Consider the following 12125-nt stretch of genomic DNA (forward strand, 5'->3'; position numbering starts at 1 on the left):
ACAAGGGCCACACTAGATGCACAACGAATGACTTGTCCCTGTCTTCATTCATCCGTTTCTCCAACGCTTAGTGCGTTCTGTGCCTGATTCACAGTAGGCGCTCAATAAAAAATTATTGGCCCGAATTAAATCCCCGGGGAAGGCCCGCCCCGCGTGACTGTGAACCGTTTGTCGCATAAGCCCCGCCCACCCGCGCCTTCGGGTTTCCCGGACAGCGCGCCGTTGCCATGGCAGTGAGGGGGCGCGGCTGACGTGCGACGGCGTTTCCGGGAAGATGGCGGCTGTCGAAGCGGCTGCGGAGCCGGTAACGGTGGTGACAGCTGTTGGTCCAAAGGCGAAGGACGAAGAGGAGGAGGAAGAGGAGTCGCTGCCACCGTGCGAGGCGGTGCGCTGGGCCCCGGTGGGGGCAGTGGCGGAGGCCGGGCCTGGGACGGCCGCGTTCTCGGAAGAGGCGGCGGCCGAGGAGCCCGGCGCGGCCCCGGGCTCCCCTCCGGACTCGCCCGGCCGGACACTGCGGCGGCTGCGGGCCGAGCGGCGGCGGCTGGACTCGGCGCTGCTCGCGCTGTCCTCGCACTTCGCGCAAGTGCAGTTCCGCCTGCGCCAGGTGGTGCGCGGAGCGCCCGCGGAGCAGCAGCGCCTCCTGCGCGAGCTCGAGGACTTCGCGTTCCGCGGCTGCCCGCACGTCCTGGGTTACTGGGGGCCCGAGGACCCCGCCAGCGACGATGGCGATGGGCTGCCAGGGGACCGGCCACGATTGCGGGGCGAGAACCAGGTGAGCAGCTGGGGCCGGGTCCCGAAGGACATGGGAATAGGGGGTTGGGTGGGTGGCGATGCTGACCGGGACGGAGGTAGCAGTGGTAAGAAGCCGGCCGGTCTGGGTGAGTACTACGCGCGTCCGAGACGAGGAGGTGAGACAGGTGTGCCAGTCCTGCTGAAGGGCAGGAGGACAGAGAGGCCTGGGAACCTGATGGTGAGGGGTGTCTATCTGAAGTGTGGAAAGAGATGCAGGTGTGGTGACGTGCGGGACACAAGAGTGGTGAGCGGAGTATTCAGAGGGGAACAGCAACCAACCAAAGCAATGCTGCTCCCGCTCACCTTGCCGTTGCCTCATAATGTACCTAAGACCCGAGGACATTTGCTGATAAGTCCCCCGACCTGGGGTTGAGAACATTGGCTAATGAAGTGTAAGTGACTTGGAATCCATGGAAACTTAGATGTACTGCCTGTACCTGCCTTCCTGGAATCTAGAAAACGTCTTTAATATTTAGACTTTCGTGTGGGTGGGAGCTTTGGTGAACGGCAGGATCACTTAGTAATTGAAAGAAATACAACTCCTGATTATATGCATTTCCTGAAGCTGATATTTTAAACCTCCTTGCCCATCCTGCCCAATAACTAGATATTATAAATGAAGCCCCTTTACTGTGACAAGATGCATTCAGTTAGCCTCCAGTGAATAATGAGAGTCTGTATGCCATGCCAAGAGAACATTTCCTTGCAGTCGTTGACTCTCTGGAAGTGCACAGTTGCAGATAGCTTGTTGGAGGTGTTGAAGAGACTTGCTGTCTTCTCCACCTTTTCATTCTTCAAGTTACAACCCACTTATGCCTTTCTTCCCACTTAAATTGGTTTTAACCAAGAAGACTTATCAGTAGCAAATTTGACTTGCTTATTTTAATCTGGAATGTTTCCAGCGCAATCCTGTGTTTACTGTACCACCCTTCTCTCCACATACAGTTTTTCCCCATTCTTTCTCCTTGCGCTGGCTAGACAGCTTCTTCTGGTCAGAGCTCATTATTCGGAATGTGTTGTTCTGTACTTGTTTTAGTTCAGTAGCCTACAGCAAATGTGTATTGAGAGCTTACCCTTTACCAGACATGGTGCTAGGCATTGGGGGTACAAAATCAAAGCCTTTGCCCTAAAGGAGTTCATTGACTGAGGGACAGAATCCTCAACAAAGAATTGCAGTGCGGCATGAGCTAGAGAAGTGTGTACACAATACAGATGGAGAAACGGTCAGCTTTGCCTAGGGAGATCTAGGAAGCCTGAAGGATAGTTAGGCCCTCCCACAGTAGGTTTCTAAGAAACCACAACACTCAGGTTTGGAGAGGAAGTATCCTGAGAAAAGGCTTGCTTTCATGTTGAGTAAGGCTAAAGCAAGAGGATTGCTTTTTAAATAGCTTGAACAAAAAGTTAATGTGTTGTTTTTCATTTATTCTCTCTCGTATCTTCTGGAGGGCTTGGTAAGTACCATTTGAAAGTTAAAGTTAATATTCTATAGATTGCTGGTTTAAAATGCAGCCTTACACCTGCACAGGACGTGCTAGTTTTGCTTTGTTTTGTTTCTGGCACTCAAGAAAGTTAAGGAAGAGCTAGTATTTGAGAATACATTGGCAAGACTTTACCACCCTGAAGGGTTTTTAATCATTTAAATGCAGAAACTACCTGATGGCCAACAGTGGAGAAAGGAGTCACTGGTGGGGGAAACTTACCAGAGGTTGTTTTTTGTTTTTTAAGATTTTATTTATTTATTTGACAGAGAGAGACACAGCGAGAGAGGGAACACAAGCAGGCGGAGTGGGGGAGGGAGAAGCAGGCTTCACACCGAGCAGGGAGCCTGATGTGGGGCTCAATCCCAGGACCCTGGGACCATGACCTGAGCCGAAGGCAGATGCTTAACGACTGAGCCACCCAGGCGCCCTCTTTTTTTTTTTTTTAAACATGGTTACCTTCCCACTCCTATTACTTGGCTTTTGGGTTGGTTTTTTTTTTTTTTTTTTTTTTTCACTGCCCCAGGCATCTGCTTTAATTCTTTTGATTTTGCAGAAGTCTGTAATACATTGGCGGGGTTTTGAACCTTAAGAAAACTGGTTATGAGTTATAAATCCTTTCTCTACACCCTTATCTCTAGATTCTCTTGCAAAATATGGCTGCAGAAAGTATTCAGGAGTTGATCTGTGGTAATTGGCTGTGGAGGATGGCATGTTTAGTTCCTGGGAGGCTGTCTTGGCTAAGATAAGTTGTCTCAATCCTAACTAGACCTTTGTGTGGGGGGAAGCTATCTTAACAAAAGGTTCCATTGTATTCATATCCTATTTCTAATAAGGGACAAATACCTTCTTAAAGAAAACACATTTAATAAATTGCCCTGGATGAAATCTTTATTCTCATTTTTGAACCTAGCCTATGAATTCTGTATTTCATTGGGATTATTTGGAAACATTTTATGTTTCACTAGTCATTATTAGCTTGAGAGGCTTCGTAATGTGCCCTGATTTTTCCTTTTCCTGTGAAATAGACCTAAGTATTTTCTTGTCTTAGAGTGAACAGGAAAAACGGGAACGTCTGGAAGCCCAAAGGGAGAAGCAGAAGGAACTTATACTACAGCTCAAAACCCAGCTAGATGACCTGGAAACGTTTGCTTATCAAGAGGGTAATTACGACTCCCTGCCGCAGTCCGTGGTCTTGGAAAGACAGCGGGTGAGCAGAGACTAGAGGCTCCTCCACCTCTACCTAAGGTTACCTTGTTCCTGCTGGCGATCACAGGACGTTCTTTCTTCGCATGTTCACCCTTGGCCTTACTGAGAATCCCTTTGCTGGCCCATATCAAAGAGAAATGGACACGTCTTTATTCACACATGGAAACACAAGTTCCAAAGCCTTATAATATGATAATTGAGCTCTTTCTTTTGGGTGGTTATTAGTAATAATAATATATAATAATAATAATAATTTTTCATTTGATCATTAAAACAGTTCTATTTAGACACATCCTACAATGTAAATCAGCTTTTTTCCCCACCACCAGTTGATAAATATTCCAGGGATCCAGACTGGTTTTAACGCCGTATTTATTTAAGCAACACCTGGGTAGACAGGTAACCTGCCAGCAAAATACAGCTGCAGTCTCCCCTACTAACATGTTTGTCTCCCACTATGATGTGGGTGTTTCTCTGACTGAGCTGGAGTTACATTATCTGGATTTCACACTGTTCCAGATATTGTCACTAGGGTATTTTGACTGTAACACACTTTGATGTTTAGTAGAGATTTTTGTTTAGTTGCCTAGAATGGGGCAAGAAGGGAGGAAGAGGACTAGACACTAAGGGAAGTCAGTATTTGTTCTCTTGGAGGCCTTGGGGGAAGCTAACTATGAGGCTTTTTGGATCATCAGCCACTTTGGGTTATTCATACTGTTCTCCTGAAAGTTGCCTGGCCTGGTAGAAAGTTTGCAGTTAAAAAAAAAAAGAAGAAGAAAAAATTTGCCATTGAGAGGAGCCATTTCTGTCCGAGAGGAACCAAGGGCCCTTGTTACTATAGGAGAAAGTAGCTCTGTACTCTCACCTTGATCAGCAGTTGCATCGTTTTCTCTCACAAATTTGGGAGTTCTATCTGTCTTTGATTTTCATTTAAAGGTACATACTAGCAAATATTCTCCTTCTTCCTAACCCTCTCCCTGAAAATTCCAAAGGCTGTGCTCATTGCTTGTGGTCTTGATAGGTGATCATAGATGAATTAATAAAGAAACTGGACATGAATCTGAATGAGGACATCAGTTCACTGTCCACTGAGGAGCTCCGGCAGCGTGTGGATACAGCTGTGGCTCAGATTGTCAACCCAGCCCGAGTGAAAGAACAGTTGGTTGAACAGTTGAAAACTCAGATCCGAGACCTCGAGATGTTCATCAACTTCATCCAAGGTCAGAGGAGGGGATGGGAAGAGAAGCATGAACAGATGTCATAATAATTATATGTAGGGGTACCTGGGTGGCTCAGTCGGTTAAGAGTCTGCCTTTGGCTCAGGTCATGATCTCAGTCCTGGGATCGAGCCCCGCATCGGGCTCCCTGCTCAGCAGGGAGTCTGCTTCTCCCTCTGCCTCTCCCTCTCCCTTTGTGCATGTGCACGTGCGTGCTCTCTCTCTCTCAAATAAATAAAATCTTTAAAAAATAATAATTATATATAATCCAAGTACTGGTACCTAAAGGTACCTAAAGGTACCAGTTCTCAATATGCTATGTAGGAAGTTTGACCACTCAGTAAAGGAGCCAGCATGGAAGAATGGAAAGAACAGGGATTTTATTTTATTTTTTTAAAGATTTTATTTTTAGGGGCACCTGGGTGGCTCAGTTGGTTAAGCGCCTGCCTTGGGCTCAGGTCATGATCCCAGGGTCCTGGGATCGAGCCCCGCATTGGGCTCCCTGTTCAGTGGGAAGCCTGCTTCTCCCTCTCCCACTCCCCCTGCTTGTGTTCCTGCTCTCACTATCTCTCTGTCAAATAAATAAATAAAATCTTAAAAAAAAAAAAAAGATTTTATTTTTAAGTAATCTCTATACCCAATGTAGGGTTCGAACTCACAACTCCAAGATCAAGAGTCACACACTCCACGGACTGAGCCAGCCAGGCGCCCCAAAAACATGGATTTTTTTTTTTAAGACTTTATTTTAATTTATTTGACAGAGAGAGAACATGAGCAGGGGAGTGGCAGGCAGAGAGAGAGGGAAAAGCAGGCCCCCTGTGGAGCAGGGGCTCAATCCCAGGATCCCAGGATCATGACCCAAGCCGAAGGCAGACATTTCACTGACTGACCCACCTAGGCACCCCAAAAACATGGATTTCAGAGCCAGATAGTTCAGATCCCAGTTCTGCCACTTCCTGGCCTTGGGTCTTTGGGCAGGTTCCTAACTTCTTTAGCCCCACTGTCCTCACCCAAGAAAGGATGATTCATGCTTCCCTCATTGAGCAAATATGTATTGAGCCAGTCACTATTCCACGCAAATAAGATGATATTTGTAAAAGTCTTATCATGTGGGAGGCAATAGGAAGTATTCTTTTTCCTCCGCTTTGTAACTGCTGACCACAGATGAAGTGGGAAGCCCGTTGCAGGCAGACAGCGCGCACTGTGAGTGCAAGGCCAGTGGGAAGACAGGAAGTGGCTCCACGAGAATGGGCAGCAGCCGACTGCCTCCAGGAAACAGCAAGAGTAAGTACGGCTTCCCGAATAGGCCGGTCTAAACAGATAAGAGGTAGATTAGTGGTTGCCTAGGGCGTACGGGGTTGGGGAGAATGGGAATGGGAGATGCTAACAGTACAAGGTTTCTTGTTGGGACGATGGGTGCACAACTCTGTAAATATACTAAAAGTCACTGACTGATACACTTAAATGGGTGATTTACATGGCATGTGATTTATATCTCAATATAGCTATTATTAACCCAAAACAGTTAAGTCCAGCAACCTCCTAGGTGGCTCTTGGCTTCATGTGGGACCCATGCTGTAGCTCAGCAGCAAGACTAGATCTCAGCTAGTGACTAGTTGAATATACCTCTGTGCCATTATGGCCCTCACTGATGAGCCGTTGCATTTTCTAAACAGCAAAGGCAGACGACGTGAAGAAGGTCCAGGAGACGGGGCTGCACCTCGTGCGGCGCGCGCTGGCAGTGCTCCAGATCTTTGCCGCCAGCCAGTTTGGTTGCGCCACGGGCCAGATCCCACAAACCCTGTGGCAGAGGGGCCAGGCTGACAGGGACTACTCCCCCTTACTGAAGAGGCTGGAGATCTCAGTCGAGAGAGTGAAGCAGCTAGCCTTGAGGCACCAGCCGCACAACCACATCATCACCTCTGCCAGCCTCCAGGACCTGTCTCTGGGAGGCAAGGACGAGCTGACCATGGCTGTGCGGAAGGAGCTGACCGTGGCCGTCAGGGACCTGCTGGCCCACGGACTCTACGCCTCCTCACCAGGGATGAGCCTGGTCATGGCCCCCATTGCTTGTTTGCTGCCAGCCTTCTCCTCGGCCCCTGAGGCCATGCACCCGTGGGAGCTCTTTGTAAAGTACTACCATGCTAAGAATGGCCGTGCTTACGTGGAATCCCCCGCCCGGAAGCTCTCCCAGTCCTTTGCCCTGCCAGTTATGGGAGGCACCGTTGTGACCCCCAAGCAGAGCCTTCTGACAGCCATCCATGTGGTGCTGACGGAGCACGACCCCTTTAAACGCAGTGCAGACTCGGAGTTGAAGGCCTTGGTGTGCATGGCCCTGAACGAGCAGCGTCTTGTGTCCTGGGTGAACCTAATCTGCAAGTCGGGGTCACTCATCGAACCCCACTACCAGCCCTGGAGCTACATGGCGCACACAGGCTTTGAGAGCGCCCTCAACCTGCTCAGTCGCCTCAGCAGCCTCAAGTTCAGCCTCCCCGTGGACCTGGCCGTGCGCCAGCTCAAGAACATCAAAGATGCCTTTTGATAAGAGTGCCCGGCCCTTCACCAGCACCTTCCTCAGTAGAGTAGGGGTAGATGGTTAGTCTTCTAGGATAGAAACAAAGAGGAGGAGGAGGGGTTAAAGACAGTCTCTCTAGCCAAATGACTGCAAAGTCTGTTTTCCCCGCCAACGTAGCATCTCAGAGATGCTGGAGACCCTCTCGTTCCAAGGGTCTGCCCTGGCGTGTAACACATGGGCACAAATATTTGAGCTGATGTAAAAGAAATCAGCTCTGGCACACAGTTAATGAACCACCTCATCGTGCCACATCTGCTTTCTCCAAAACCCAGATTGCTCTAACCATTCTCCTTATGGTGGTGAGTGACATGAGTGAGTCGTTGGTCCTGGAAGACGTTCAGTCAGCTGGGATGCGTATTCCTTCACTTGGAGCAGGTTCGAGAGTCGTTGGGCCAGAATTTGAATTCTTTTACGAATGCTGACACCCCTTTCTTCCTGACCCCAGGTCAGGGGAGGCTGTGTGTGTTCCACAGTTGCTTCTAAAACTAGGAATGGGGATATCGGAAAACAGCATTTCTGAGGGAGTTCACCACAAGTTGGTTTCAATGTGAGCCCTTTTTTGTGGGTAAGAACTGAGATCTGTTCCTGACAAGGTGGCCCACTTCTCACGGCACAGATGGCGGTCTTTTGGATTTAGAGCTGGTTAGTTATGAGGAATGGCAACCACTGTCGGTACCACGTCCTCTGGCAAATAACCTTTCCTGGGCACACCTCCCAGCAAGGCGCTGACCCAGGCTTTTTGAAAGTACATACGCCAGAGGTATACTCCTCGGGAGAACCCTTGCCACCCAAGTCAAGTGTGAATGGGAATACACCTTAGTGATCAGCAGCAACTCCTCCCAGGGTTGGGATTCCACTTGTCCTGGAGGCTGGATGATGGAGGGGGTCTGATCACGCAGTAGGGACTACAGAGGGGGTTGGGACTACAGTAGATGACCGCTGACAGGGACTGAGCATTTCCTTGTAAAACTGACTCTAGAGTGATCCTGTTTGGCCTTCAGTATTTTAGCCTTTTTAGTTCATATTTATCATTCAGCTTGCATACTGCCCCAGGACTGCCCAAAGATGGGCAAAGTGTATCCTATCACTTTCTGGAAAACCAGATGGGATCTGCATACTGCTGATCGGCATTGTTGCCTGTATTAAATTACCAGCTGCACTCGTGTCTGTGCTATTGCGTAGTCCGCGTTAAGTTAATTTTTTTCAGTGACATGTTATTTAAGATGTATTATTGATAATTCATTAGAATTAGTCCTCTTTCTGTGTGAAACAGGGTAAGTGTAAAATGTGGAAAATGATATATCTGTGGTTGCTAATAAAAATCATAGTATTTTATGTAGCTTCTCTACAAAGACCTTAGAGACTCTTGGCTTTGGTTTATAAGTCTGTCTGTGCATTATTAGCCCATCTGATCCAGATCAGTATTTCCTTGAGCAATGTCTGGCTCTTGGCCTTTCTGCCTCTTCTTGGCCCCCCACCCTGGATCAGCTCAGCTTTGGTGGTGGTTTCTTTCCCCCAGACATTACCCTGCCATCTCACCCGGGCCTACGGCCCCATTCCCACAGCACACCTCCCCATACATGCCACTTTGGGAGCTGGCACTTTTATTTTTAAAGATTGATTCATTTATTTAATAGAGAGCACGCAGGGGTGAGGGGCAGTGGGAGAGGGAAAAAGAATCTCCAGCAGACTCCACGCTGAGCACAGAGTCTGACTGGGTGCGTAGTCTCACAACCCCGAGATCACGACCCAAGCTGAAACCAAGAGTCGGACACCCAACCAACTGAACCACCCAGGTGCCCCTGGAGCTGGCACTTTTAAATCCATTTGTCTAGACATCATTTAGGGTGGATGATAACTGCCATAACTATATGGCACAGCCCTGGATCACCCCAGTATTATCCTTTTCTAATCTTCACAAAGACTAATTTGTATCAAGGTTTTGTGCTTAGCATCAATGGGAAGCATTTTTAAGTCAACCTAATTTTTTTAAAGATTATTTGAGAGAGAGCGCGTGCTAGTGGGGGGGAGGGGCAGAGGGAGAAGGAGAGAAGCAGACTCCCCGACGCGTGGGGAGCCCAACATGGGGCTCGATCTCAAGACCCTGAGATCATGACCCGAGCTGAAACCAAGAGTCGGACGCTTAACCGACTGAGCCACCCAGGCACCCCATAAGTCATTCTAATATAATTCTCACTATTTGTAAGGTAGGACAATATTCTCCCAATTTTATAGCTGAGTAAACTGAAGTTAAACATCTTGTCCACGTTTATGTAATGGAAGAGCTGAGATTTGAACTCAAGTTGCCTGAATCCAAATCCTATGGTCTTTATATTCTATCATGTTATCTCATTGTATCATGCTGCTTCCAGATCTTTTGTTCCTCTCTCTTCTTTATCCACCACCTCGTTCCACCATCACTTTGGGAAAGAGAAGGTATTTCCCACATACCCACCAGAAATTCATGCTGCCAACGGACTAGGCCACAAGGACATGGGCAGACAGCCGCTGCTCTACCAAGTTCTTCATGAAACGTAAAGGCAATGTGTAGAAACAGACAAGCCCGCCAGCATCCCATAGTCAGATACCTGGTAGTCACTGATATGATCTGCATTATTAAGACAGTAAGGCTTGGGGGGAGGCACACAGGACAAGGGAGGAGAGAAGGAAACAGTCAGCCTAGGTCTAAGCATATGCAAGAACAGAATGAAAAAGAGCCATAGATATGTATCCATAAAAGTGCAGCCTCCTTTGTTATAAAAGTATGATCTGCAAAGCGTTCTTAAAGATTTCTAAGATGGGGGCACCTGGCTGGCTCAGTTGGTAGACCAAGCGATTCTTGGTCTCAGGGTTATAAATTCAAGCCCCACATTGGGTGTAGAGATTATTTAAAATCTTAAAAAAAAAAAAAAGTTTCCTAAGGTGTTCTGCATTCATTCATTCTTGAATGCCTGCCAATTGCCTGGGCCAGGCTAGGTACTAAGGAAAGAGATCAATAAAACATACCCCCTGTCCTCAAGGAAGACACAGTCTAACTAAGGAGATACCAAACCAACTGGAGATTTGCGTAGCTTGTTAAAAATTGCTGGGTCCCATCTCAGAGATTTTTATTCAGTAGTTCTGGGGTGAGGCCTGAAAATTTGCAATCCTAACAAGTTCCCAGGTTATGCTGATGCAGCTGGTCTGGGGACCACACTTTGAGAACCACTGATCCAAACCAAATATGTTCTTTTTTTTTTTTTTTTTTTTAAGATTTTATTTATTTATTTGAGAGAGAGTGCGTGCACAAGCTTAGGGGGGTGGGGGGCAGAGGGAGAGGAAGAAAGAATCCCAAACAGTCTCCACACTGACACAGGGCTTGATCTCACAACCCCAAGATTATGACCTGAGCTGAAATCAAGAGTCGGACGCCCAACCGACTGAGCCACCAGGCGCCTGCAAACCAAATACATTCTATAATAAAGATAAATACAGATTGGATTGCTGAGGGAGCACAGCAGGAAGAGATTGGTTCTGCCCAGTAGAACTCTGGATAGGATTTGGACAGGTTTTTGCCTGGCTGCAGTGGAGGAGAATAAAGACACATGGAACCACCTGAGTAAAGACCCCAGGGCTCAGAAGAGGTTGGATATTTGAGTAGTTGGGGGATGGGGAGGGCAGTATGTGAGGGTGTGAAGGAATTTAGGCTGTAGGAAAGGAGAGGTGAGTTCAAACTTTGGTATAGAGAGCCAACGAAGGATTTCAAGCACATAAATGGTGGATTTAAGAGTTGTGTTGAGGGAAGCTTCCCAAAATAAGCTCTATAGATCATATGGCTCCACTCTAGACTGGAATTGTTATCTCCTAGGTTGGAAATCCATCTTTCATAAACATAGCAAGCAATTCTGACCCACACAAAAGTTTGAGGAGGAGAAGAAAAAGATCTGAGGCTGGATAGATTAGGGGGCAAGTGGAAAAGGACAGAAAAGATTTAAAACACAAGGAAAAATTCACAGGATTTAGTACTAATTTGATTTGGAGAGTGTTTGTGAGAAGAGTCTACGGCAATTACGAGATTTGAGGATCTGGTTTATATTTTCCAAGAGAGATACAGCAAAAGAGGCAGCAGCAGATAAGGAGGCTGGGAGCAGAGCACAGAGGTGGAAATGGGCAGGTTGGCATGGTGTAGTGGGAAGAGCACTGGGTTGGGAATGAGAACTTACTCTTCTTCACCATCTTTGTGACTTTGCTGCTCTGGAACTGTCCTCTCAGAGGCCAGAGTAGATATCTCTGAGGTCCCTTCCAACTCTAAAATGTCATATTCCAAATTAAAACAAAAGATTTTTAAAAAGATTTTATTTATTTGACAGAGAGAGACACAGCGAGAGAGGGAACACAATCAGGGGGAGTGGGAGAAGGAGAAGCAGGCTTCCTGCTGAGCAGGGAGCCCGATGCGGGGCTGGATCCCAGGACCCTGGGATCATGACCTGAGCCGAAGGCAGACGCTTAACGACTGAGCCACCCAGGTGCCCCAAAACAAAATATTTTTTTTTAAAGATTTTTATTTATTTATTTGAGAGAGAGAGAATGATAGACAGAGAGCATGAGAGGGAGGAGGGTTAGAGGGAGAAGCAGACTCCCCGCTGAGCAAGGAGCCCGATGCGGGACTCGATCCCGGGACTCCAGGACCATGACCTGAGCCGAAGGCAGTCGCCTAACCAACTGAGCCACCCAGGCGCCCAAAACAAAATATTTTAATTGAAAAGAAATATAAGTACATAATTACTGTGATAAACCATTGGAATGGGGTCGTGAGGGCTACAGGGAAAATTGGTCCCTGGAGAGCCTTAAGAGAATCGATGAAACCCTGATTGT

General features: G+C 47.6%; 1 protein-coding gene across 1 annotated transcript; it reads left to right on the forward strand.

Moving 5' to 3' along the window:
• Nucleotides 1-259: 259 nt before the first annotated feature.
• RUNDC1 (RUN domain containing 1) lies at nucleotides 260-8625 on the forward strand. Its single transcript, XM_035027198.1, has 5 exons — nucleotides 260-772; nucleotides 3322-3480; nucleotides 4501-4699; nucleotides 5861-5980; nucleotides 6373-8625. Exons 1-5 carry the CDS (start codon nucleotides 275-277, stop codon nucleotides 7236-7238), a joined length of 1842 nt encoding a protein of 613 aa, XP_034883089.1. The 5' UTR covers nucleotides 260-274; the 3' UTR covers nucleotides 7239-8625.
• Nucleotides 8626-12125: the final 3500 nt, after the last annotated feature.

Source organism: Mirounga leonina, unplaced genomic scaffold, assembly GCF_011800145.1.
Source record: "Mirounga leonina isolate KUSES-001 unplaced genomic scaffold, KU_Mleo_1.0 Mir_200, whole genome shotgun sequence".
NCBI lineage: Eukaryota > Metazoa > Chordata > Mammalia > Carnivora > Phocidae > Mirounga > Mirounga leonina.

What these genes read in the sequence shown, in the direction of transcription:
- RUNDC1 (XM_035027198.1), top strand. Translation starts at nt 275, where the DNA reads ATGGCGGCTGTCGAAGCGGCTGCGGAGCCGGTAACGGTGGTGACAGCT. An exon ending in GTTCATCAACTTCATCCAAG is followed by an intron (nt 4,700 to 5,860) that starts GTCAGAGGAGGG and finishes TGCTGACCACAG; the next exon opens with ATGAAGTGGGAAGCCCGTTG. An exon ending in GCCTCCAGGAAACAGCAAGA is followed by an intron (nt 5,981 to 6,372) that starts GTAAGTACGGCT and finishes TTTTCTAAACAG; the next exon opens with CAAAGGCAGACGACGTGAAG.